The sequence below is a fragment of the Hemicordylus capensis genome, chromosome 1, assembly GCF_027244095.1.
Source record: "Hemicordylus capensis ecotype Gifberg chromosome 1, rHemCap1.1.pri, whole genome shotgun sequence".
Taxonomy (NCBI): Eukaryota; Metazoa; Chordata; class Lepidosauria; order Squamata; family Cordylidae; genus Hemicordylus; species Hemicordylus capensis.
The window spans coordinates 111,166,158-111,193,393 of record NC_069657.1 but is presented as its reverse complement, the minus strand read 5'-3'; the positions used below and the strand labels follow the sequence as shown (position 1 = coordinate 111,193,393).

General features: G+C 42.8%; 1 protein-coding gene and 1 long non-coding RNA gene across 21 annotated transcripts in view; one reads left to right on the top strand and one right to left on the bottom strand.

Annotated features, from left to right (window-relative positions):
* CCDC73 (coiled-coil domain containing 73) overlaps positions 1 to 27,236 on the top strand; it is a 136,544-nt gene that overhangs the window by 66,977 nt on the left and 42,331 nt on the right. For all 20 annotated transcript variants that reach the window (XM_053300573.1, XM_053300624.1, XM_053300522.1 and 17 more), the window contains 3 exons: positions 6,179 to 6,217; positions 15,526 to 15,661; positions 18,670 to 18,749. In XM_053300573.1, coding sequence (XP_053156548.1) covers positions 6,179 to 6,217; positions 15,526 to 15,661; positions 18,670 to 18,749 — 255 coding nt within the window. The remainder of the gene's footprint in view (positions 1 to 6,178; positions 6,218 to 15,525; positions 15,662 to 18,669; positions 18,750 to 27,236) is intronic.
* The window catches only part of LOC128346887 (uncharacterized), a 34,754-nt gene continuing 30,408 nt past the window's right edge, over positions 22,891 to 27,236 (bottom strand). The window contains exons 2-3 of the long non-coding RNA XR_008317269.1: positions 25,405 to 25,494; positions 22,891 to 23,867 (exon numbers count right to left, since the gene is read on the bottom strand). This is a non-coding gene — a long non-coding RNA (uncharacterized LOC128346887). The remainder of the gene's footprint in view (positions 23,868 to 25,404; positions 25,495 to 27,236) is intronic.

The following is a 27,236-nucleotide window of genomic DNA, read 5'->3' as shown; positions in this document are numbered from 1 at the left end:
AGTTTCCTGCTTCTGATGTACTTAAAGAAGTTTTTGTTATTCCCCTTGATACTTTTGGCTAAATGTTCCTCAAACTCTCTTTTTGCCCCCCTTATTGTCACCTTGCATTTCTTTTGCCAGAGTTTGTGTTCTTTCTGTTCTCTCCGTTTGGACAGGCCTTCCAATTTAGGAAGGAAGTCTTCTTCCCTTTTATGGATTCCTTGACGGTACCCGTTAGCCATGCTGGCATCCTCCTGGACTTAGTGGTACCTTTCCACCTTTGGGGTATACACTAACTGGGCTTCTAGTATTGTGGTTTTGAGTAAACTCCATGCACTCTGGAGCGAAGTGACTCTCCTGATTTCCCCCCTCAGCTTTCTTTTCACCATACTCCTCATTTTGGAGAAGTTTCCTCTTCTGAAATTCAAAATGTCTGTGTTAGACATCCTTGGTGATTCTCTCCCCGCATGTATGCTGAATTTGATGGCACTGTGGTCCCTAAAGGGTCGATGACACTGACATCATGCACCAGGTCCTGGGTGTCACTCAGAATTAGATCCAAGGTCGCCTTCTCTCTGGTTGGTTCCATGACCAACTGTTCTAGGGCACAGTCATTTAGCGTATCTAGAAATTTGACCTCTTTGTCCTGACTTGAATGTGAATTTACCCAGTCTATGTGTGGGTAATTGAAATCACCCATAATTACAGCCCTGCTTCTCCTTGATGCCTCCCTGATTTCCTCCTGCAACTCCCAGCACTGTCGGCATTATGATCCGGAGGGCGATAGCACATCCCCAGTAGCACGTTCCCTTTCCGGCCTTGTATAGTCACCCACAGGGTTTCTGTGGAGGACTCCAGCTCACCTAGGTTCTCTAGCTTGTTAGATTCTATCCCTTCTTTAACATACAGTGCTACCCCTCCTCCAAGGCGCCCCTCCCTGTCCTTTCTATAGAGTTTATACCCAGGGATAACAGTGTCCCACTGGTTCTTACTGTTCCACCATGTTTCTATTATGCCCACTATATCTATTTCTGCATTAGCAACCAAGCACTCCAGCTCACTCATCTTGGCTCGGAGGCTTCTGGCATTGGCATATAAGTACCTATACATTGAATCTCTCCCCTGATGTATGCTATTTTTTTGACTCTTTGACCTGCTGGCACAGGCTCCCATCTGCTCTTTATGCGGTTCTGCCCTTCTGTTTTATCTGAATTCTTTGCAGCCTCACACTTTAAAGGATGGCTTTTGCCAAATGGGATACTGCCCAGCTTCCATCGGCTGTTCCCCAGGTGTCATTTTAAAAGCTGCTCTGCAAGCTTTTTGATTTTAAGCGCCAGCAGTCTGGTTCCATCTTGGTTCAAGTGCAGCCCATCCCTTTTGTACAGGCCTTGCTTGCCCCAAAATGTGTCCCAGTGCCTAAAAAATCTAAACCCCTCCTCCCAGCACCAACGTCTCATCCACGCTTTGAAACTCCTCAGCTCTGCCTGTTTCACTGTACTTGCGTGTGGAACAGGTAGCATTTCTGAGAATGCTACCTTGGAGGTCCTGGACTTCAAAATGCTACCTATCAGCCTAAATTTGGCTTCCAGGACTTCCCGACTGCATTTCCCCACATCGTTGGTGCCGACGTGCACCACGACAGCTGTCTCCTCCCCAGCACTGCCTAGACGCTGCGTAATGTCCGCAACCTTCACACCAGGCAGGCAAGTCACCGTGTGATCAACACGCGGGTCACAAACCCATCTCTCTATCCCTCTAATGATCGAATCACCCACTACAAGGAGGCCCCATCCCCCAGAGGAGTATCCCCTGTGCGAGAGGATATGGGCTCATCATCCACGGAAGGGGTCCCTTCTAAAGGAGCATTTCCCTCTTCTTCAGACCAATGTCCTCCTTGCCCAAGAACTTCATTCTCCCTGACAGCAGAGGAGCTACCAGCCCTGGAGTGGGATGCCTCTATCTATCACATCCCTGAAGGTCTCGTCCACATGCCTCTCTGTCTCTCTGAGCTTCTCCAGATCCGACACCTTGGTCTCAAGGGAACGGATTTGTTCCCTGAGAGCCAGGAGCTCATTGCACCGAGCACACACCCATGACTTCTGCCCATGGGGCAAATAGTCATACATGTGGCACTCTGTGCAATACACTGGGAAGTGCCCCTTCCCCTGCTGACCTTCTATCGTCATACTGTTTCTGTTGGCTGTTTACAGTATTTAGGGAGCTTATTGTCCATTTATTAGATAGTTTATTAGGATAGGTCTCAGCTGTAATGGTCAACTATTTAACTGTCCAAACAGCCTTTCCCAAGAATTTGAGGGATATGAGGGAGGGATATGTACTTACGTTCTCTTCTCCACCAGGCTTCTTGTGATCCTTGTGATTCCGGGGGCTTGTTCCAGGCTCCCCCGCACACTTCCCGCTAAACTCCTGCAAAACTCCTATGTCCTGTTTGCTATCCCTGTTCGCTATGTTCTGTTCCCTATGCTCTGTTCTGAATGAATGAATGAATGAATGAATGGGTGACTCCCTCTCTTACTCTGTTAGAGGGGCACTAAACGTTGGCCTTTCAGATCAATGCTATCATAGACAAGGCTTCCAAAGCTGTTTGCTCTTCTATCAATCCATTCAGTCATGATTATAAAATTGGTGTTAATGTTTCTGTAGATTTGGTTTTACAAATTTGGTTTTAAAAATTATGGTGCTACACAGTATTCTGGATCAAACTTTTCCCATTTAGGATGACATTATTCTTGGACATTTTAAAGTAAACTGCTCTTCCTCACCAACAAAGAAGGAAAAATCCAACTTATTTTGAACCTTTCACTCATTCTTGTGAGGGTTTAATAGTTTTCCTAGATTCTAGTAAGTAAGATCTTAGAGTGGGTATTCTGTAGATAACAATAGCTAAGCTTACAGACTTCTGTGGCATCCCTCCTTCCTGCTTTGTCCCTTTTGTCGTTGTGGCTTGATGATGCAGTTTTTATTTCAGGTTGTTAATGATTACATTTTTGAAATCCAGTCCTATTTAGTTCTTTACTTTCTGTCTGAAGAAAACTGTTGGTTCTTTGATGCCAAAATAAACTATTCTCCCTCACCAGCAAGAATGAACGTTCATGCTATGTCTAGTTTTTCTTTCCAAACCATTCACTCTAGAGTAATCCTACTAAAGTTAGTGGGACTGCTTTAGTATTCTAATTTGTATATTCTGTTTTAATTTGAATACTTCTCAATTTAAGATCACTTCAAACAGTTTTAGAAAGGAGAGCAAATCTTAGTCAGGAACAGGAAATTAAAATTATAGAAGCATACTTTGAGTTTGAAATCATATGAAATTATTTGAACTTCCTACTATTAACAATAGGAATATCACACATACCTTTATAAAACATTTCAGGTGCAGCTTAATAACTGAATCACAGGTCATTTTAAAATAATCTTTTTGTTCTGCAAATTTCCTAAATTACTTATACTGCTTTTTCTGCTCACGATGAAACAATAGGGAATGTTATCCATCATTAACGTTGTGCTAATTACTCTGTTCTCATTAACTTTTCAAATAACTTTGTTATTTTGCTGCCATTCTTTGTTTATTTAGTAATCTGGTTAATGCTGAGATTATTTTAAAAGCAAATGAAATTCCTTCACATTGCTGACCTTCTGTGCAAAAGGCTGAAAGGATTTGTTATGCCCCGTTCAATTCATGACACAGCACAAGTGATATATAGTGTACTACATGGTCTGCTGAACATGACACGTTGACTGAAAGAGTAATAAATGCTCCCTAGGTTTTTGTTAACTAAGATAAACGGGGGGGGGGCTATCACCCAGTGATGGAATCTGATTTAAATTCACCACAGCAAAGACATTCAGGGAGTCAATTCTGATGATATTACAACCCGCTCACTTGCATACACGTAGCTGTGTATATGAATGTGTATACACATCCTATTTGTATATGTACTGTCAGAAGAGCAACACAACATCAGAACTCTCATGAGCTTACTTTTCCCCTTTGAACAGGAAAATAATTGTTTGAAATTTTCCTGAGTATGGAAGAAAAGCTGCAATCTTGTGTGAGCTTGCCCTTCTGATAGTACATGACTTCATTCAAGACTTCTCACATTGGCAATTATTTGCACAAGTTATTTGTCAGGAATATCATCAGAAGAGACATCAGCTTTTATGATATACCGAACTAGATCTGACACAAGTAGCAACAGTGGTCCTGCTTTATATATACATGCAGATAGAAGAAAAGAAAATTAGTACAGCGTGGATTAATGAAGGGGGTAAAGTAATGCAATGCATTGTACATGGGGCTGCCTTTGAAAACGTTCCGGAAACTACAACTGGTACAAAATAGAGCTGCAAGATTATTAACTGGGACCAGACATTTTGATCATATTACACCAATGCTTCGTCAGCTGCACTGACTCCCAGTCCCATTTCCGGGCCCAATTCAAAGTGCTAGTTTTAACCTTTAAAGCCCTAAATGGCTTGGGACTGGGTTATCTGAGAGAGCGCCTTGCCCCATATGTCCCTACTGAGACCTTAAGATCCTCTTCGGAGGTCCTCCACCGGGTGCCCCTGTCAAATGAGGTGAGGTAGGTGGCTACCAGGGAGAGGTTGGACCCCATTTATGGTTGCACCCCATTTATGGAATAGCCTTCCCAGTGAGGTTCACTTGGCTTCATCACTTTGTTCTTTTAGACACCAGGTAAAGACCTTTTTGTTCACACAGGCCTTTTAAATTCGGGTTTTCAGATTTGTTCTGATTTTTAACTAATTTTAAAATGAATTTTTAAGCTGTTTTGTATTGTATTTTGTATCTTCTTGTTACCTTTTTTTTGTCTGTTAAGGTTTAATGTGTTATGTGTTTTTATTGAATGTTTTAATCTGTGAGCTGCCCAAAGAACAATTTGTTATGGAGTGGCTAACAAATAAAGTGTATTATTATTATTTATTATTATTAAGGATTTCTTACAATCTTACATACGTTGCAGCACTAAGAAAAATAGTATGGCACACAGATTATTTATTATTATTATTTATTTATTCAGTTTTTATACCGCCCATCCAAAGTGGCTCAGGGCGGTTTACAATTAAAACCATTAAAACCAGTAACAGTTAAACCAGAAATATAAACAATATAAAACATCAATTAACAATTAAAACATCATTAAAAAAAACCAATTACACAACCAGAACAATTAAAAAAAAACCCCTGGAAACCAGGTTATAGCATTAAAACAATTAAAACTAATTAAAATCCCTGGAAGGCCAGGCCAAGGAAGAAATGACATAATAAACATTTATCTGTAGTGTCAAGATTAGTATTGAACACATAAAGGCTGTTTATGTGAGCAGTCTAGCCCTGGCTAAGGCAGTCTAACTTGGGCTAAGCCACTTGTGTGGAGTGGATCTATGCTCCTGCCCAGCTTAACCCTGCTCCTTAGCCTGGCTTTTAGCCGAGGTTAAAAGAGAGAGCACACCCTTAACCCGTCTGTCGGGATCATGCATCTCCTCTGACTGAATTCTCATCATGCAGTGTCTTGTGGGATATCTGGAGGCTGGGAAAATGAGTCCTGGCCTCTGTTGATCCACAATGTGGGAGAAGCATGGATTGTGAGGGTGCACAGCTCTCGCACTGAAGACACAATGATCGATTGTCTGGCGGAAGGTAGGTTGCACTCTGCCTTCCCCCTATTAGTCATGAGAACAACCTCATAATGTAATAAAAGGAGAGATTTTGAAGAGAAATGAACACAATACATTAACAAGAACCATGGGAAGGAAAATAATCAGGAAGACCAAAAAAGGTAGAAAAAAAAGACTGAAAATTGTCAGGAGAAAGAATCCTAATGCAACTTCTGCTTTTCTGCATACTTTTAAGCCTGGCTTATAAGTAAATGCTCACCTGGTCTCTTGAGAAGAGCAAGAATTATGCAGGGAAGTTTTACAAAAGTTGTGGCATTATCCCAGTCCATTATGGGAACACTGCCCACTCACAGAAGATTCTCAAGATTCAGCATGTCTAAACATGCTTATTTTTTTCTTGTTTGAATAATGTTTATGTCATGTTTGTAAAGTTTGAAACTCTTTACCACTTTATTAATTGTCAGAATTCCAGTTAATCATTAACTGGTTTTAAATCAATTAATTGCTCTCTAGAATCTTATTGAGTATCGTTTTATTACAGATTTCAAAATACACTTTACAAAAGAAGCTTAATGAAATGGTAAGAAACTACAACTATAAAATGTCAGTCTCTCTAAATTTAAGGTGAACTGGTTAACTAAGAACACTCATTATTTTTAGTGTTCTTTTATTATTGTGAATAAAGAATAGAGATGTGTATTTCCAAATGTCTTCTTTTAGTGAATGGTAAAATATGCAGAAATGTTTATACAAAGCTTATCTTAATATTTGGGGGGGGGGGTTTGTTAACAAAAATGGAAATGTTTATTTTGTGTTTTTCAACTTTCTTTGCTAGTAAAATAACCTATAATTTTGCAAGGAGAATACACTTAAAATAATATGACTTGAAGACACTATATGTCTTCGTATGTGTAGAGGTTAGTAGTTCTATAAAATGATGCATAGATCACATTGCAAGATTTTAGAGATCCACTGCAGGGGTTTAGAGGTACTTTTTTCATTTTGTAGTGTTTGAGTTGTATTTGAAGAGGAAGAAATAAGAATGAAGGAGGCAGTGCATTCCTCTTCTTATTGTAATATAGAAAGTAAGAGTACCAGTTCAGTTTAGTCCCACGAACCACACTGGACATTAAAGAGAGCTGCTGAAACATTGCTAAGCTTGATTGACTAAAAGCTGTGAAAATTCTGCTGCTGCTCAACTGGAAAGAATAAAGATAATATTGTCAGACCATTATAAACTGTGATTTTAATTAAGAAGCTCAAAAACTAGAGTCCAGTTTAGCCTTAAGTACCATGACATTTGTACTGAAAGTCATCTTCAACGCTACAGTGATTTTACACAAAATATGGTGAAATTGAATAATGTGTCCTTTGACCTGGGAGATAAGGCTACAAGTTAAAGATCAAAGGCAACATAAAATGCATTTTTTCTTATTTCATTTCTAACTTTTAAGTTAGATTTGTTATTTGAGAAGTGTTTGTACCATATATATATCACACACACACACACACACACACACATACTGAATCAATGATTATGTGACTTGTGCTCTGCCTTTCATTGGACTGTAGGATCCTTAGTTGTCTATGGCAAATAGAAACGTATTTTGGTTATTGTGCCATTTTAACAAAATGCACCTTATGCTTAATAAGTTGCTAAACAATAAATGTTGGAAAGACTTTGGGTGGCATCCAGACCATTAGCAGAATGGTGCTTGGGAGGAAGCTTCTTTCATGAATGGAAGGAGAGTTGTTCTTACACAAGGAGTCCTTGCACAAGTAGAAGGGATCCTTCTGCAAGTGGAACTTTCCCTCCACTTACAGAAGGAGCTTCTGCTAACAGAACATTACTCCAGACTAAAGGTCGGGATGCTACCCAATGAATTTAGAATTCTATGGATAGTTCTTAGTACTTTAGGGAGCTAGTGTTAGGGGTGTGTGTGGATTGTTTGATGTGGTTCGATCCAAATTCAGACCAAACAGTGCCAAAACAAACCAGTTCACTCGAACCAATTGGCTGGGCCAGTAGATTCGATGAACCAGCTCAGATTGGTTTGAAAGGGTTTGCAGTTAAACCGCTTGGAACGGCCCCATACCTGGCGGTCTGGTTCATGAGCAGACCAATTCTGCACATCCCTAGCTAGTGGTGAACATCAAAAGATTTACCAGTAAATCTCAAAAACAAGCATATTTATGACTAATTTCCACAGTTCATCTTCATTTTCATCCTTTACTGAAGAATAATAATATTCATCCATTATTATTCTGAATTTTTTTATTTCTGATGTTTTACGAGTTAGTCTCAAAAGCTACCAAGTCTTTTCAACAAGAGAACTAACTTCATTTTCATTTCTATCATTTACCAAGACCATGCTGAAAAAATGCTTAGAACTGTGAAGAAATCAATAGGCTTCCCAGACCTTTTTGGGTGCATGTATTCCATTTTCTAAAATTATTGCAAATATACAAATGAATCATCTACTGCATTGCTAGTCTGATTATTACCCGCAGTGACATGGAAAAACTTATTCGCCTTGTGCTCTGTTGAAAAATACTGTATTTATAAAGAAATCAGAAAAACACTTGTTCACATTGCAAGTTGTTCTAAGTACTGAATTCACTTCACAGGTAAGGCCAGTTTGGTTCTGTGAATTAACCCTTAATAATACATTTAGAGGAGGAAAACTACTTTCAGTGCTAGAACCTTTATACTTATGTAGTACCAGTGCTTTGACACAGATAGATAGCAGAAATCTAAAAATCCGCATTGTTAACATAGACTGCTGTTCTGCATCCAATTACATTTGCTTAGTCCTATTGAATATAATAAGCTAAAGCAGTGGGTGCAGCATTACAGCCATACCGGTTACCTACTGTGCCTGCCTAGCTATATCAGAGAACAGGAACTACTAAGCACAAGCACGAAAGATAAGCAGCAATAGCTGAATGCTAAGGGAATAATAGAACAATCAAAGTGGGGAAATAGTTTTGAGGTCATTTTGACCACAGCTTTATTGACTTATTAACCTGGTGCTGTTGGTGAGATCAAAAACCGAAAGTCATAATTGACCTAAGATCAGTATCTATGATGATGATGATGATGATGATGATGATGATGATGATGATAATGATAATGTACATCATCAGCCCTCTGCCCAGTCAGTGGCTTGAACCCATGCTTTGCATGCAATAGTTCCAGATTCAATCCCTGGCGTTCCAGGTAGGGCTAGGAATATACTGTTGTAGCTGCTGTTACTACTGCTACTTGATCTGCCTGTTCTGGATGGGGTCACACTTCCCCGGAAGGAACAGGTGCACAATCTGGGGGTGCTTCTGGATCCAAACCTCTCTCTGGTGTCCCAGGCTGAGGCGGTGGCTAGAGGTGCTTTTTTATCTGCTTTGCCTGATACGCCAGCTGCGTCTGTTTCTTGAGATAAATGACATCAGAACAGTGGTACATATGCTGGTCACCTCGAGACTTGACTTCTGCAGTGCACTCTATGTAAGGCTGTCTTTGTATGTAATCCGGAAACTGCAGTTGTTACACAATGTGGCAGCCAGGTTGGTCTCTGGGTCATTTTGGAGAGACCACATTATTCCTGTATTGAAAGATGTTCACTGGCTGCCGATAAGTTTCCAGGGAAAATACAAGGTGCTGGTTATAACCTATAAAGTCCTAAATGGCCTAGGCCTAGGGTATTTAAGATAACATCTTCTTTGCCATGATCCCCACAGCCCATTAAGATCATCCAGAGAGATTTGTCTACAGTTGCCACTGGCTCATCTGGTGGCTACTCAGGGATGGGCCTTCTCCGTTAGGAACATAGGAAGCTGCCATATATTGAGTCAGACCATAGGTGCACCTAGCTTATTACTGTTTACCCAGACTGGCAGTGGCTTCCCCAAGATTGCAGGCAGGAATCTCTCTCAGCTGGATCTTGGAGATGCCAGGGAAGGAACTTGGAACCTTCTGCTCTTCCCAGAGTGGCTCCATCCCCTGAGGGGAATATGTTACAGTGCTCACACAGCAAGTCTCCCATTCATATGCAACCAGGGTGGACCCTGCTTAGCTAAGGGGAAAAGTCACGCTTGCTACCACAAGAGCAGCTCTCCTCCTTAGACCAGCTCTCCTTAGACGTTGCTGCCCTGAGGCTTTGGAATGCGCTCCCTGTTGAAATAAGATCCTCCCAGTCTCTGACAACTTTTAAAAGGTTAGTCAGGACATATCTGTTCACCCAGGCTTTTAATTAAATTTACAATTTTAATAGTTATCCCTTTTTAACATGTTTTAAATTGTAGATTGTTTTAATGTTTTAATTTTGTTTTAATTATATTTTTATCGTAAACCGCCCAGAGACATGAGTTTGGGGTGGTATAGAAATTTGTTGAATGAATGAATGAATAAATAAATACATACATACTACTACTTCTACTACTACTAATATGAATATTTATATATCACTCTACCCATCTAAAACCCTGAATAGCTGCTGCTAGTCAGTGTAGACAATTCTGAACTAAATGGACCAGTGTTCTGACTCAGTATGAGGCAGCTTCATATGTTCATAAGAAGGCTGAACACACAGTACAGTATTAACAAAAATGGCTTGGCAAGTGGATCCTCACAGTCAGCTGACATTTTCCAGAAAATGAACAGTTTACACTGCTGGGTTCTGAAAATGTTTCTGTGAAGTATATTCAGTTCACTGTCCTCCCCACAAGAATGTCTGAGAGGGCACATCATTTGTTGTAGCTAGACTGTGGATTAAACATTTAATTATTTAATTGCAAGAGGCCACCAATCTTCTGTATCTATCTATGTAACACACTTTGGGAACTTTGTTGAAAAATTGTATATAACTTTTTGTTGTATTCTCTGTCTACATCTGGATTCATTTGCAGATGACAAATGAAAACATGTAGTCTTGTCTCTTGTAAGCAGTTGTATTTTTTTGTTCTCTTGTTTTATCTCATATTCATTTATATTTTATTCAATTTTTTTTAAAAAAGCATATTTTTGTTCTCTTGTTTTATCTCTTTTATTCATATAGCCAGTAGTATTTACCAGAATACTATAAACTTGGAAACAGGTTTCCAAGAATGTTCTGAGCTGTGTAGAATACAGTACTGTACACATGTACAGTCCTGTGTTTTAATTTCATACATTATAAAATGTGAAAAACATGTTTTGTGTATCTTATTTTGCTAATGTTATGTTTACCATTCATTTAGATTACTATCTTTTTATTAGCATATTCTGATATTAGGGTCCATTAGATATTGCATCCATTAGTCTAGAATAGTGGCTTCTGAACTTTTGAAGCATCTGTATGTTTGCATGCAGAAGGTCCAATGTTGCCTCCCTTGCATCTCCAAGATAGGGCTGAAAGAGACTCCTGCCTGTAACCTTGTAGAAGATTAGAAGAAAGTCTCCTGCCTGTAATCTCGCTGCCAGTCTGGTCTGACACAGTATATGGCAACTTCCTATGTTCCTAACTTTCTGCTTTTGGATAATCTTTTCGATGACATTGTTGCCTTACAATCAGAATGTTGCAGAGGATTCTGGGGTACACACTCCATATTTTCAAGAAGCTAGGCCTGTTTGGGCCTCATGATTGTCCTGTGTGGGTGTTACAAAACACTCTGAAAGCTGCATAATATAGGGAAAGTATGGTAGTGTGCAAACTGTCTACCCTGTCAAGGTACTGGGATATGGGAGCTTACCATTACTGGTTTTGTCACTAGGATCCTTGATAAACCAATGGTCTCTTAGATTCCACAGAACATAGTGTGAAAACTACTCAGCTGAAACAAGAGGTTACTGCTAACATCAAACAAAGGCCCAACCTGAATCCTTTTCAGTATCATAAAAATTTGTCTGGATGATGTTCACCCAGCTTTCTTGAATCCCATGGAGATTGTTCTCTCCAACTAGTGTCAGGGGGAAGTGAGGTGGTTTCAAAGGAAGCCTGTGGAAGTAGACTAGTACAAGTTTTGCTCAGGAAAAAGTGCTTGAAAAGCAGGATACAAAAAATCCTGTACAGAATACACTATAATTCCATTAAATATATAACAGCTAAAATTGTTTAAGCTCCACTGAATAAAGTTGGACTTAAGTCCAATTAAACATGCATTAGATCAGCTAATTGACTATGTAGGATGTGAGTTTGAAAAAACTGGGACATGATGGATCTGTTTAAAATAGTGAATATATTGCAAAAAATCTATGACTGAAATGCAGCAAGTCAATTTCTGTCCCGTTTAAAACAAGACAATATTTAGGAAGGACTGTATTATGTAGAAAGAACTTTCTTAGTAGAAGAGCATCGCCTTTGCATGCAGAAGATCCCAGGTTCTTTCCCTGGTATGTCAGTTAGCCATCTGAAACCCTGGACACCCACTGCCAATCAATATAGATAGTAGTGTGCTAGGTGGACCAGTAGCCTGCTAAGTATAAGGCAGCATTCTATGTAGAGAGAGAAAAACGCAAAACCTTTTTGGATTCGGCAGTATATCACAATATCAACAGAAAATCAAAGTACTATTAACTATGTTAATGTTTTAATATAATACTAATAATAGCTACATTAATATAGTTAATCAAAGTCAATAAAATATATCAATATATCATAACAAAGTTCATGAAAAATGAATAAGACTTCATAATACTGGTCATGTAAAATAGCTTTTAAAATCAAGGAATATTAACTTAGCTGTATAGACAGTTAAGGACATCCTTGCTACACAGTATTGGATAATATGATGCACAGGGTACTAAGAGCAGTTCTGAACCACCCTTGCTACTGTGGGTGTCCAAAACAATGTTGTTGCTGTTGCACAAGAGTGTGTGTGTGTGTGTGTGTGTGTGTGTGTGTGTGAGAATGCCGGAAAGTGGCAGCTGGCCGGCCGAGAGAAAGTGGCGGCGGCAGGACTTGCTGAAGGGATGGGAGAAGGGAGAATGAAGTAGCTGAAGGGATGTGCGGGGAGAACGGCTGAAGGGATGGAGACGAAATGAAGACCGGGCAGGGAGCCAGATTGGTTGCTGGGGGTGGGGCGGGTGCGTGAGGGAGAACTAGGGACACAGATGCTCTGTGCCGGGTCAGATAGTAAGTAATATTGTGCTTGTGCAATACTATGGCCATCATTTCCGATTGCCCTACTGTTGTGCAAGCATGATTGTGCAATTTTACATATTAGCGCAAGAGTGCTCTTGCACAACGGTGCTGGCATTGTTTTAGATGGCTGCAGCAGTGTGGGTTGTGCAGAACTGCTCACTCTTTTCATTGTTTCTGCCATAGCTTAAATAAGATTATTAAAGGCTATAGGACCTAAAAAGGCAATTAGATTCAATTATGGATAAAAATACTAACAATCAATTTTAATTTTGTTTTAGAGTATAATACAACTGCTATTTTTCTGTTCATTGGAATAAACATTCTACGTGCAAAAATTAGGTTATTACTGTTTGTTTTGGAATTTTGTGCAAGCACAAAATATTTAATTGCATCTTTTTAAAGACCACAATCCAGCTGAGAGTTAGGTATGCTTAAATCCACTTAATTAATGAGGTTAAATGCAGCTACTGTGTGCTGGATCATGGCTAATATTTTTAAATGTAACTCAACCTAATGTTTGTTTTAGGTAGGGATGTGCAGAATTGGTTCGCTCAGGAACTGGACCTCTGTGAGCTGGGTCAGTCTGAGCGGTTCGATTGTGAAGTGCTTTGAACTAGTTCATCAAACTGACTGGCCCAGCGAGTTGGCTCAATTGAACTGGTTCGCTTTGGCTCAGTTCAGTCAGAATTCGAACTGAATTCAGACAGAACTGTGCTAAACGGTCTGTGCACACCCCTCATTTTAGGTGTGTGTTGGTCCATGTATATTTTCCTCTACAGGTAGAAAAGCATAAAGGATAGAGAAGTGATTTTGATGGCAAAAACAGTACCACTGCTAGTGTCAACCTTGCAGCTCCTTGAGCCTGTATTGCAATCTTTAAAAGTAGTTATGCATCTCTGTCCTGGTACCATGTATAGTTTGAGGCTCCTTTGAGTGATAACTGGACTAGTGTCTATATGTAAATGACTGAAGCAGAGTTGCCAGAAATCTCCTTGCCACAGCCCTAGCCCCATACCCACAATAGGAGATAACAATATTGGGCTAAACTGCAGGACCCCACCCCCGCTGCTGCCCTTTTCGTAACACTAGAACTTGGAATCACCCAGTGAAATCGATTGGCAATTGATTCAAGACAGGCAGAAGAAAATACTTCTTCATATGTACATTAACTTGTCGAATTTACTTTATGGACATTTTGGAATTTTGTGTCACAAGTTAATGGAGTATAGGTACTGTATATCAGTTGCAATTAGTTGTGATAGCTAAATGGAGCTCTAGATTCAGAGGCAGTATATTGCTTCTTGCTCTACTTGTTGGTTTCCCAGAAGCATCTGGGTGGCAGTGGCCACTACTGGAAACAGAATACTGTACTGGTCCTGTCCTTACATTTTGTCAGACTCCCCCGGGATGAGGTGGGCTCCTAGCCCTTGTTAAACTCCAGAATGACTGGAGCAACCCCAGAAATGTCAGCCTCAGGAACAGCCAGGGGAGGAGGTTAGCTTGTCACCTGAGTCCTCCTCCTAGCTTGTTGCATTCAGCCAGATCCCTCTCCTGGAGAACTCCTGGCTCCCATACTCAGCAGCTCCTCCTCATCAGCTGCCTTGTCTTTAAATACCCCAGTACAGAGCTGACAATTCTTAAAGCCTACTTCCAGCCCCCCCTCCTTCCTGACCTTGCTTCCTGTATCCTGCCACACCCAACCTAGTTGTCCCCCTAGAGCTGTTTCCTGCAGCAATCCCTGCCTTGTTCTCTCAACCTCACTGGGATCCAACCAGCCTGGGCCCTTCTCATCCCCACTGTCTCCTAAAGGGAACAAAAGCCTCAGGAGGGATGCCACATCCTTCTTCAGCCTCCACAGGGCCACCCAAGCAGCCAGGTAATGTGGCATCCTGACACATTTTTATGGTTTCTTATATGATTTGGGACTGAAACTACCAGGATCATTTTGACTGATGACCTTTCTTAAGAGGAAGATAGGGAGAGCATGGCCCTGCTGATTATCTGGATCGTTCAGTGGTTTTCGATACTATTGACTATGGTGTCCTTCTCAACCAGCTGTACAGGTTGGGAATAGGGATGTGCATGGACTGGTCCGGAGCCCATTCTAAGGGCCTCCAGACCGGTCCAGACCTGGGGCCGGTTTGGCTGTTTGACACCAGGGTGTGTGTATGGACCTTTAAGGTTGGGGGGGTGTCCTTACCCTTCCCGCCACTTTCCCCCCTCCAGTGCTCCTGGTTTTTAACGCATTTGGGACAGCACGGTTCCTCCCTGCCGCCCCTTCCCCTGTTCCTCAGCAAAAAGCTTCAAAAGGCTGACTGCGTGTGCACGCTGCTTGTGTACGCCACATCTGTGTGCCGTGTGCGTGCATAGTCAGGTGTGCACACGCATGCGGCATGCGCATACACAGTCAGCCTTTTGAAGCTTTTTGCCGAGGAACAGGGGAAGAGGCAGCCGGGAGGAACCGTGCCGCCCCAAATGCATTAAAAACCAGGAGCGCTGGGGGGTGGGGAAGCGGTGGAAGGGGAAAGTACACCCTCCTCTGCCCTTAAAGAGCCCCCCTCCCCAGTGTTGGACTGCAGAGGTGCGGTTCCATGCACACCACTAGTTGGGAATAGGGGGCACTGTCCAACAGTAGTTCCTCTCCTACTTTACCAAGAGGTTTCAGAAGATGCTGCTAGAAAATTACTGCTCTTCCCTGTGAGAGTCACCCAATTTATGATGTTAGATATGACATGAACTTCAAACTTGTGTAAACTATTTTGTTCTTATGCAGGAGCAAAAGCTGCAGTTGCACATGTTGGCAAAAGAAGATAATCAGAAGAATCTGAATGAATTTGAGAAATGCCATGCAGTTCTCACATGTCAATATGGAGTAATAAAAGGAGTTCATGAGAGATTAGAACAGGATGGTAAATATGTTATAAATTCACAGCATAATCCAGCCCTTTTGCATGAGGTTGGGAGGCGTAGCAAAGTCCATGGAGGGAGGCCAGTCCCAAAGTGAGGAATCATATCTGATGGTCTTGAATTTAAGTTCATGTGTCAGTGGCTGAGAAGAAGCAATTAGATTGACCGAAGTGCCAAGCAACTCTGGGGCCAGCAACTAGCATGCTCTGACAAGGCATGAGACACTGAGCAGGCAATCTGTTCGGCTATTGCTTACACACACACACACACACACACACACACACACACACACCATGGCCAACCATTGGGGCATGGGATTTTAAGTCCAAGATCTCTGCTGGAACTAAAACATAGCACTCCCCAACTTGGGATGAGCCCCCCAGATCAACAGGAAACCCTGCAAGGGTCTTTCTCCACAATGCCAGCCCCTCAGCCAGATGTTGACCCGTTCTGTATTGAGTCACCATAAGTCACTTGCTTAAGTCACTAGTTTGAACAGGAACAATTAGCATGCAAGGACCTACTGGAGCTTTGGAGGGGTGGTGAGACACCAGAGATCATTGTCTTGCTAGTCCAGGAAAAGTGTGGTATGGCCCTAGCTTGGTTGCAGAAAGGAAGCTATAAATATGTATTGTACTCAGGAACTGGGTCAAAGCAGATGAATGTCACTGTTCATACCAACTGTGGGTATGCTTTGGTGTATGCAGAGGCTCTATACTATTCCCTCCAAGTGTACTTTTGCTGAGTTGAATTTTGCCCTTAATTCTTTGTCATGTTGTTTTGGAATAAAATTGCCTTTTCTGAAGATCAGATGGAAAATCATCTATATAATTAATTCTCTTAGCCGGCATATCTGTCCTGAATTTGGCGGTGGAACTCTCGCGACACATTGCGAGAGTTCCGGCCTTGGGCGAGAGTTGAGGGGAAATAAAAAATGGCGGTGGCGGCGGACCGCAAAACGGCCAGAGGAGGTGGCCTCGGATGGCCGCTGAGGCGGAGGTGGTGGGACAGCCTGGCCTGGTCAGGCCAGGCCATCCCAGGTATGGAAAAAGTGGAGGTGGCCTGACCTGGCGGGAGGCGGAGGCAGCGGGATGGCCTGGCCTGGCCAGGCCAGGCTGTCCCAGGTATGGAAGAGGCGGCAGCAGTGGCAGCGGCCCAGCTGGGCCTGGCTGCCAGGAGCAGGAGGCAGCAGCAGGACGGCCAGGCCCAGGCAAGAGGAAAGGAGGCACCGGTGAGAGGTAATGGGTGGTGGGGCGGGAGGGAAACAGGTGGCAGGACTTCCCAGTTCGCCGCCCGAGAGGAGGAATGGTGGCGGTGGGGCCCTTTTCGGCCTCCTGCTGCCCCCATAAGGAGGACCTGGCTGTGGCGACAGGAGGGAGGGGGAGGGGAGCAAGAGAGGAGGAGGAGGGAGGGGGCAAGAGAGAGTGGGGCAGGAGGGATGGGGAGTGGGGCAAGAGAGTGGGGCAGGAGGGTGGGGGCAGGAGGGTGGGGGGAGGAGGCAAGAGAGAGGGGCAGGGGGAGGGATGGCAAGAGAGAATGGAGCAGGAGGGGGGAACAGCAGGCCCCAAAGAGCATGCAGATGCTCTGTGCGAGTCGGCTAGTACTATAATATTATGTTAAATTTGCCTGCATTTTGTCTAAACTTGCAAGCTCCAGAGTTATGAGCCCCTGGTGGCGCAGTGGTAAAACTGCCGCCCTGTAACCAGAAGGTTACAAGTTCAATCCTGACCAGGGGCTCAAGGTTGACTCAGCCTTCCATCCTTCCGAGGTCGGTAAAATGAGTACCCAGAATGTTGGGGGCAATATGCTAAATCATTGTAAACCGCTTAGAGAGCTCCGGCTATAAAGCGGTATATAAATGTAAGTGCTATTGCTATTGCTATTATGATACTGGAATCTTACTGTGCTTTCTATCAAAAGAGTTACAGGTGCAACTCTCTGATTTGTGTGATAGCCGATATATCTTGTACATCCCAAAGTGAGGACTAAATCTTAAATATTTCTTTAAAATGTATCATTTAACATATTCCTCTTCAAACAAACATGATAGGCCTTTCATATATTTTCAGTGGCCTACATGTTCTGCAGCAAAACATGAATGTTCTGAGCCACCCATGCTGCTGCAGGCTCTTGAGGAAGCGCTGGTGGTCTTGAACAAGTATTTAAATCTGAATGCCCACACCTGAGAAGCACTACTTACATTATTTCCAATGCAATTAGCATTCCTGAAGTGCCAGTGGCCTGCTTTAAGTGTTTGTGCTCTTCATAATGCAAGATTTCTGGCACTTTCCTTAGGAACCCACAACAGCGCAGGTGGCTCAGAACCACTGGCATAATGCTATGGAACATGTGGGCCAGTATTTGCAAAGTAAATGCTTACAAAACATAAAACATATATAAATGAGCAGAATTGGCTCAACAAGAAAATGCATTCTCTGTACTAACTGCATTGTACTTTTACTGCAGAGAAGATTGATCTTATACTGTAGTAATATTGGTCATCGCCATGTTTATCACTTTGTACATCCTCAGCATGTAGAAGATCACTACTGAACAAGAGACATCCACTTTTCAAACTGCTGATTTTAATCCATTTGCTTTATTATATATAAGAACTCACTGACTTGTATTCCTTTCAAATAGGTTTTAGTTCAATTTGGGACTCCTGGCAGCCAGTTTTATGCTACATATGTATTCTTAAACTTTTGGTGATATTGCAGTTGGATGGTGTAGTATGCTTTCTAAAAAATATCCCCAAATAAATGCAGAATTTCAACTCTCTAATGTATGCATCCCAATAAAACACAAGGCAACCGGAGTTATCACATATGCGTGATTACTGACTTTTCCATAGGGATTGTCTACACCTGCCCATGATTGTAATTTCACCTCCACAAAATAAGCACCCACATGCAAAAGATGTCTTAATTCTGTGAAGCATTTGAAGGAATGTAATGAAGATAATATTTTAATATTAGTTATTTGCTTCTCATTCTGCTCTGTCCCTAAGTTGTGGAAGCAATTCAACTCAATAAGAAACTGGCAGTCGTGAACAAAAGACAAGAGTCTGAGATAGAGAATCTGAAAGAGGTAGGTGTGAAATGCATTTGGTAGTATTTTATTTCCTTCTTAATCACTTTCTGTTCTGCTTCTTCCCAAGACTCTTGGTTTGACCAACATCTCCACTAACCATTGGACTGCACGGCAGAAAAAAGTGTCCCCAGAACTTCCTTGGTTCTGCAGAGCTGATTGCACAAGAATGGGCAATTTTTGCCAATTTCTCCTTCTTCCAGAAGTGCCTTATGCCACCTTCAAATATGCCCCTGCGGGCTGGAAGGAGAAATCAGCAAAAAAAAAAAAAGGGGGGGGGGAGAAGCTCCCCCTCCCTGCTTGGTGTGATCAGCTCTGTGTTTTTAAGGAAGTAGTCTGGGGATACTTCTTCCTGGTCCTACAGTTAATGGGGATGTTAGCCATTATAATTACCTTACACCTGCATCAGCCTGGCCATTAAACATAGCCTTGCATCAGGAAGGCATATAGGCTCAGACTTTCATGCGGAAGGAAATTCCAGAATTATTAACTGATTAATTAAATTTATATATGCCTGATTCCATAGGCTCTAGATGGTACACACAAATAATAAAGACAAAATAAAACAAAACAGCAATTTAAAACAATTTAAAACATTCAAAGATTACTAAAAGCCAGGCTAAAAAAAAAAAGAGGGCTGGTCACCAAAAATGTCTCTGTACAGATCTTTACTGTTTGAACTTGGTGCATTGATAATACAATCAGGAAAGAACTCTTCCTTTATTTTAAAAATCATGATGGAGGTCAAATAATTGGGCAGCTGCTGCAGTATGTAGAGTCCAAGTCATTAAGGGATTTGTATGTCAAATCCAGCAACCTTAACTGTGGCTGGAAAGTAATGGGAAACCAGTGCACATGCTGAAGCACATGTTCAGTGGTCTTTTAGTAATCTACCCCTGTAAACTAGGGATGTACAGAACTGGTTCGCTTGCGAACTGGACTGCCACGAACTGGGCCGGTTTGAGCAGTTTGATCATGAACTGCTTTGAACCGATTTGAGCTGGTTAATTGAACTGGCCAGCCCAGCCAATCTGTTCGATGGAACTAGCTCACTTTGATGTGCTTCAATTCAAATTTGAACCAAATTTGGACTGAACTGTGCCAAATGGTCAGGTGGGCTGTCTATTGTCTACAGGTGGGCTGTACCAACTGGTGTTTCTGGACGGACAATGCAATGCATTTAGGATAGACATTGTTTTGACTACCTCTTGCAGTTGCTTTGCTGACAGATTGCATAGGCATCTAGTTTTCATGTTCAGATTAAGGCGAAACTGTGTACATAAGTGTTCAAATTGAAGGCATCCAAAAACATTGATATACTAATGTTTAATGTAAACATATGCAGTATGGGAATTGTATCCAAGTAATCAGCCCCCACATTTTGTTGTAGATTAATAATTTAATTGGAGATGGCCAACTTTTGAAGCCTGGCCACTCATGAATTAATTCATATACTCTGTAGTGTCCAGGAAATGCTATGGCTGTTTTCTCTTCTCCCCTCTATGATCCTCTGGATTTTCCTGGGAGACCAAAGTTCCAATCCCAGGGCAATGTATTAGGTGACTTTGGGCTAGTCTGTCTAGTAACTTTGAAAAAGTCACTCTCTTTCTCAGCCTAACGTGTCTTACAGTGTTGTGAGGATAAAATGAGAGTGGGGGATATGTAAGTCACCCTGAGTTCCATGGAAGAAAGGTGGGATAAAAATATAATTTTAAAAAATGGTCTATATCCAGACTAGTGTTGCATTAGCATAATGCTGTTGTACTAGTGCAAGAATGTAGCACATTGATGTTGCACAAAGAAAGGAGCATCTGTTCTGGACTAGTTATTGCACTAGCAGAAGATGTTGACAAGCTGCACGATGTGTTGTGCAACAGGTTGTACCAACTCATCAGCAGCCCAGGTTATATAGTCTTGTTGTGCAACCTTGAAGTGTCCTGAAGAAGGTTCTCCACTAGCAGCTATGCAGCATTATAGAGCACCACAACTTTGCACAGCTCCACAAACTTCTTGAGTACATGTAACTTCTCTCACTATGGTAGTGCAACACTAGCCTGCCAATGATACCTTCTTGGGTTCAGCTGAACCAAATGGGAAGCATCGGTGGTGGTGGTGCTGTAATTGTGCACATCTGTTCCAAGAACCCATGTGCAGCTGCCACCAGGGCCACCTCCAGCTCTTTCTGGGGCTGCCGCCATCATGGGCATCTGGCAGCACCCCTTTTCTCACTGTTGCCACCACAGGCACCACCTGTTGGTGCACCTCCATGTGATGGCAGCCTCCACCCTGACTCAGCAGCTGTCAGAACCCCCTCTGACTCCCTGAACATTTTGTCAGAGGAAGGGGACTCCTTGTCCGATAAGGAGCCATTTCCCCAGAAGTGCCAGGAGCAGGGATTCTCAACATTGGGTCCCCAGATGTTTTTGGACTTCAGTTCCCATAATCCCCAGCCCCAGTGGCCTTCAGTTGGGGATTATGGGAGTTGAAGTACAATGACATCTGGGGACCCAACACTGAGAATCCTTGCCATGTGTCATAAATCTGTTAGTTCGGCTAACCCCACAGGATTTACAACCCCCGTCAGCACTCCCCCTGTGAGTTAACAGAAAGTAGCAGTGAAGCTGCATGAAGGAAAACAAAAGGCTCACAAAGAAAATAGTAAATAAATCAAGTCCCCTGAACTGAACTAGGTACCCCCCTCTAACAATAATTGAGTAATAACTGAAAAGAAAACACAGAGCAAGGAATGAAAAGAACGAAGGACACCAGAACAAGGAATTAACGGAACAGAGCAGGAAAGCACAAACAAGGGCAAGTTGGAAATTCAAACTAGAACATGGACTGCGGTCAGCGAAAGTTGCTAACAGCATCTGAGCAATTCACAGACTACTAAATATATATGGCTCAAGAGAACCAGCAGCCAATCAGGCTTCCCTGAGTCAGCACTTCTGCTTCCTCTCTTGTGATCTCTTGCGCCTGCGTGACTCTTACTGAGCTTTCCTCTTGAGAGGTCTTATCAAGACAGGTGAAATCCCAGCCTCCTCCTCCTCAAGATTCATGTCTGGCAGCTGTTGTAGAATCTTCAGCTCCAGAGTCTGGTCTCCCTGCCAAATCCCGTTGCTGTGCCTCTGAGCCCTCACTAGCAGGAGAATCCTCCTGTTCCTGTTCTGACTCTTCTGAGTCAGAAGTCTGAGCCATGACACCATGGAGGATCATCTCGCTTGGCCAGACCGCCCTGATGAGTCTCAGGGACCCACTGTTGAGTCCAGGGAGTTAATATAATCAGGTCCAGAGGCACAGACAGTTATGACACCTCAGCTCTTTCAGGAACCCTCAAGGATTCTGGCTCTGCTCTGGAGGAAAACACACAGACTCAAAGCCCCCCTGACGCCGGGGTTCCCCAGCCTTCAGCTGCCCCACATTCCAACTGCCTCAAACTCCTCAAGGGAGGCCTTGCCCAGTCCTCCAACCCATAGGCGCTAGCGCAATTGGGAAGCGCTGCAAGTGAGGCATGTTTGGCAACCTGGCTTTTGCCACAACATAGGTCTCCTTTGGAGGAGTAGTAAGAGCCAGAAAGGCCTACTTGTAAGAAGGATTTCCAGCAACATATTCATGCAGGAAAGGGTGTTGCCCTTTCCTGGCCTACTTAAGCCTTCTCATAGTCTCTGCTGTAAGCAATAGTCCATCTAGAGTATCTGCTCCTTGAACTGATACTCTGCTTACCAGTCTCAGTTCTTTGTATTCAGTGTCCCTCATCCTGATCTCTGACTCCTGAAGCCACAGCTGTGCTCAAGTGGGTCTCTTGGCCTGGCCCAGCCTGACTCCTGCATGTCTCCTGCGACCTCCTCCAGCTGTTCCCAGGACTTGGGCGAGCCCCCTGATCCAGTCAAAGCCCAGTGCTTGCCAGAAGCCTGGGGCAGGCTGCCCTGTTGCTCAGCTGGCTGCTGAGCATGTGCAATGGCTGGCTGAATAGTTGGCATGGCACTCGGCTGCCTTGCTGACCACTCAAATGGCTGCTGTGCATGCATGGTGGCCTGCTGAGCAGCGGGGGCAGGGCAGTCTAGTTGAGCTGCCCAGTCAGGGAGGCTGAGCCCCTGCTGCTGTGCGGTTGTGGGGAGAAGTGGTGCTGTGTGCAGGGCCACCACTGGGTTGGGTGTGTGTGTGGCCTGAACACAGGCTGCCTATGCTTTCCCTATGCCACTGGGAAGTATATATGCCCTTTGCCATATGTGACCAATAATGTCACAGCTAGAAGGAGACTGACTCAAACTGCCACTGATTCTAAATGAAAACTGGTTTATTGCAATGGATATCAAAGATGCTTATTTCTACATTCAAAGAAGAACTCTGCACAAAGAGGTGTCTCTGTTTCCTGGTCGGCAACTAGGTTTTCCAATACAAAGTTCTTCCATTTGGACATTCAACCATATCAAGGGTGTTTATGAAATATGACTGTTGTGATAGTATCTCGAGATATCAAAATGTTTCCATCTACCTATAACTTGATGATTGGCTGATCACAGCTCAGTCCCAAAAGCAACTAGAGTCATCTACAGCTCGTAGTTGCTTGGTGCCAGTCATTGGGCATCAATTTAAATTTTTTAAAAAATATTGCAGCTCAAACTAATGAGCAGGATTATACACATAAGAGCAATCCTGAATGCTTCAGAGAAGAAGACAAACAATTCAGCAATCCATTTACCAGAAAGAAGAAAACAGACAATCCGGCAGTTAGTCTTAAAGTTTGTCCATGTCCCAATTCAGCCAGCTCACAGAATGTAATCTCAGTTGGGACTGGTAGCATCTTGTTATTTAGTAATTCCTCTCACAAGGTTGCACACAAGACCATTACAGCTGTGGGTTTGCTCAGTGTAGATTGCCAGTCCAGCCTTTTAGTAGTTCCTCTTGGAATATTGCAAACTCTGAAATGGTGGGTCATCCTGGAATGCGCTTTCAGCTTCCATTGCCATCTATACAAACCACAGCAGATGCCTCTCTAGAAGGGTGGGGGCCACACTTTGGCCCCTAGCACAATGTCAATAGCCTATAGTAAAGGCAGGCCACATCAGCTACTTAGATGATGGTAATATTCTGGCCCTAAATTCCTTCATCCTGCTCCTGAAAATGAAAGTAATTAAAGTGGAGACGACAGACAACATGCTGGCAATGTATTACCTGGACAAGTATCTAGGTTGCTTTGTATGGTAGTGGTTGCACCATTGCCATGGCATCACCATGACAATGATGCATATGAAATATTTATTTATGATATTTAACATCACAGTTCACATTCCTGGCCCAGACAGCCAAAGGGCAGATACTCTGAGCAGACTGAGCTACACAGTGCATGTCCATGAATGCATCATGTTCACCAGTCCCTTTGGCTTCTGTTCATTCTCCAGGGAACCCCACAGATAGACTTGTTCACATCCTGCACTGATTACATCTCTGTAACACTCTGCCCCAGCGCTGCTGTGGATACATAAACAGTCCCAATGCTGTTCAAAAACCAGTGGTAGTTCAAAACCAGCAATCTTGTTTTCTCCATTGTGGCGAATGGGGTTATATGGCTGCCGCTCCCAGCAGCTGTTTTCAGCTTCTTGGCACTGCACATGACCAAAAGGTAAGGTAGGGTGGACTCTTTTCCCATCCTACCTCACTTTTTGCCCTGGTTGTAGATCTGGGCTACCTGGGCTGCAGCTGCTGGGTTGGGAGACCTCCCAGATTACACAGACTGCTTGGGTAGGAGTGATTTTATCCAAGCAGCCCTTGTCATGTGAACAACCTTCATGTCTGTTTATCAGATCCTATTTGAGACTATCAGATTCTTCCCTTAAATTCATATGTGTGCAGTCTTGGCATTCCATCTACCTGTTGACGAGAGAATAGTATTCTCACTGTGTTATTAAAAGAATTTATTAAAGGTTTAACGAATTTAAATCTACAGGTTTGAGACTCAGTCCCTCAATGGAGTAGTTCCCTGGTGTTATCAACGCTTGTGTCCAAACTCTTTGAACTTTTAGCTACAATGCCATTAAAATTACTGTCCTTAAAGACAGCAGTTCTCATAGCTGTAACTTCAGCAAGGAGGAGTGCTAGTGAACTCTTGACATTAAGATTGCACCCTCCATATCTAAGATTCCAGTGAGATAAAGTGATACTCAGACCAGACGTTGAGGCTATTCTCACAATTGGCCAAAAGCGGGCTAAGGGAGCCTTGCCCACTTTTAGGCGAGCGTGAGAACCACCAGGCTTGCAGGCAAGCCCCATTTCCTCAAAGTGGGTAACCCACTTAAGTACCCCTCCCCGTAGACAAGGTTAGCAGAGCGAGTGCTCTGCTAACCCCGTCTATTTGATTGTGTATTGCCATGGCGCGGCTCTGCGCTGTGGCAACACATGAGGAGACACCCCCCCCCGGGAGACTGAAACAAGGCTCCCACCCCTGGGGGTCTCTCCAGGGTGCCCTGCATGCTCATGTGGGCGACCGATCCGGCTGCCCAGGGCTGCCGGTGTGCTCGTCTGCAGGGAGTGCGGGCTAAGCCCGTTCTCCCCACTAACCCCATTCAGGCACTTCCCACTGCTCGCGAGAACCGCCTCAGTATCTTCTAAGATATCCACTTCTTTCCACATCAGTGAGGATATCATCCTTACTTACCTTCCTTCCAAATCCATCTTCTGATATGGAGGTCGCTTCATATTCTAGATGTCAGAAGATATGTATAATTTTATGTAAACAGAACAGAGTCTATAAGAAAGGACAAAACTTTATTGCATACCAAAGGAAGGAAGGAAGTCATCACATCTCTCTCCAAAGACACTCTCATCGGATTTTCAGTTAACATGGCATACAAATTTGCTGAACAATTCCTACTATTATATGTAAAAGCATACTCAAGGGCTGTGGGGATTTCAGCAGATATATAGGTTGATTACCTGTAACTGATATCTTTGAGTAGTCTTCAGAGGGTCAATGCACAATACCCAATACAAATGGGTCAATACACATGTACTAACTTTGTTGTATTTAGGTCTTCACAGTGACATCTGCTCTCAGCAGCATTGTGTCAGGAATTGAGGTGAGATGCTCCAACCACCCAGCCCTAATGGTCATGCCCAGCATATGGGGTGATGCTGAACTATCTCAAGGAGCTATAGAAGGGTCCCGCATGTTGGTCTGTTCAGGTGCATTCCCATTAGTGCAGGTGCACATAGGAGATTGTTAAGGTTCATTGGTGTATGATGTATTTTAAATTCCTTTCAGAAATCAGCACAAGCACGTTTGGAACCAGCCCTACACACAGTCATTTGAATTTCCCAGTTTCTGAAACAAGCACATTTTGTTAATGAGATTCTCTTCTATGAGTCCACAGGTAGAAATTTGTCATGTTGAAGGGAGAGGCTTCTCGGCTCCCAGATTAGCTAGCTCTGACTTAAGCAGAAAAGCTGAGCTTTTGTGAAGCTGCCTGTCTTTCGATGTAAAACTTTGTTCCTATTGGGCTTCCCCCCGCCCCCATTCTAAATCAGTCATTTTATTTTTCATGGTTATAAAACACACACACCATTCAGACCTTTCCCATACATTTTTAGAGGGTATGGAAACAGGTACCCTTTTTCTGGGCAGGGAAAGGAAGTGCCAGATCAGCAAGCCAGGGAATTTTGAGGGAATTATGGAGTGGTGTCGTCAGGAACTAGTGACAAGAGCATCACACTTGCTGCCATTTTGATTGTTATGAAGGATGTTTTAGATCAATCTAGCCCCAAGTACGTTTGCCTCATCCTGGTCTCTGGGTGTACCACCTGAACTGCTGGACGTAAAAGCCCCTTGCATCTGCAGCCTAGGACAATCCATATGTGAAATCCTGTTTCTTTATGCAGATTACCTTTAGCTGTATAAAGACCCTTGTTTATTGAGAAATAAATTTCATTAAATTGGTATTTCCATTTATGTAACTGGTATTCATAAAATTCAGCAGCTCAGATAATCTCTATTTCTACTTTCCACTGTTAAATGATTTTGTCCAGAACAGTTAAACCATTGGACTGTGATAAGGGGAATTCCACTTTTATGGAAAAAAAAGTTAAACAGACCAAACGTAGTTGCTGCTAGATAAAACTATTGCCATTCTGAATGCTTGGTTCAGTGCTATGGCATCATGAAGAATTCTTGATATTATCTGCAAACAACATTCATAACCTTTGCTATTTGTCTGAGTAAACGTCAGAGCACTCAAGGAGAGAGAGAGATTAAACAGGCTACCCCATACGAAAAAGGGAGGGGTGGGGGAAAGTTGCAATATTTATGACTCCAGGAACTATATATTGTAACTTAATAAAATCAAAGCATGTACTGTTTATTTGCTGCCTTAACTGCTTTGAAAAAATGAGGAAGAAAAAGGATAGCACACAGTTGTAAAATAATCATACCTATTAAATATTTTACAAGTAAAATAATTATAGATGTGTCAAATATATGACAGAAATTTATCA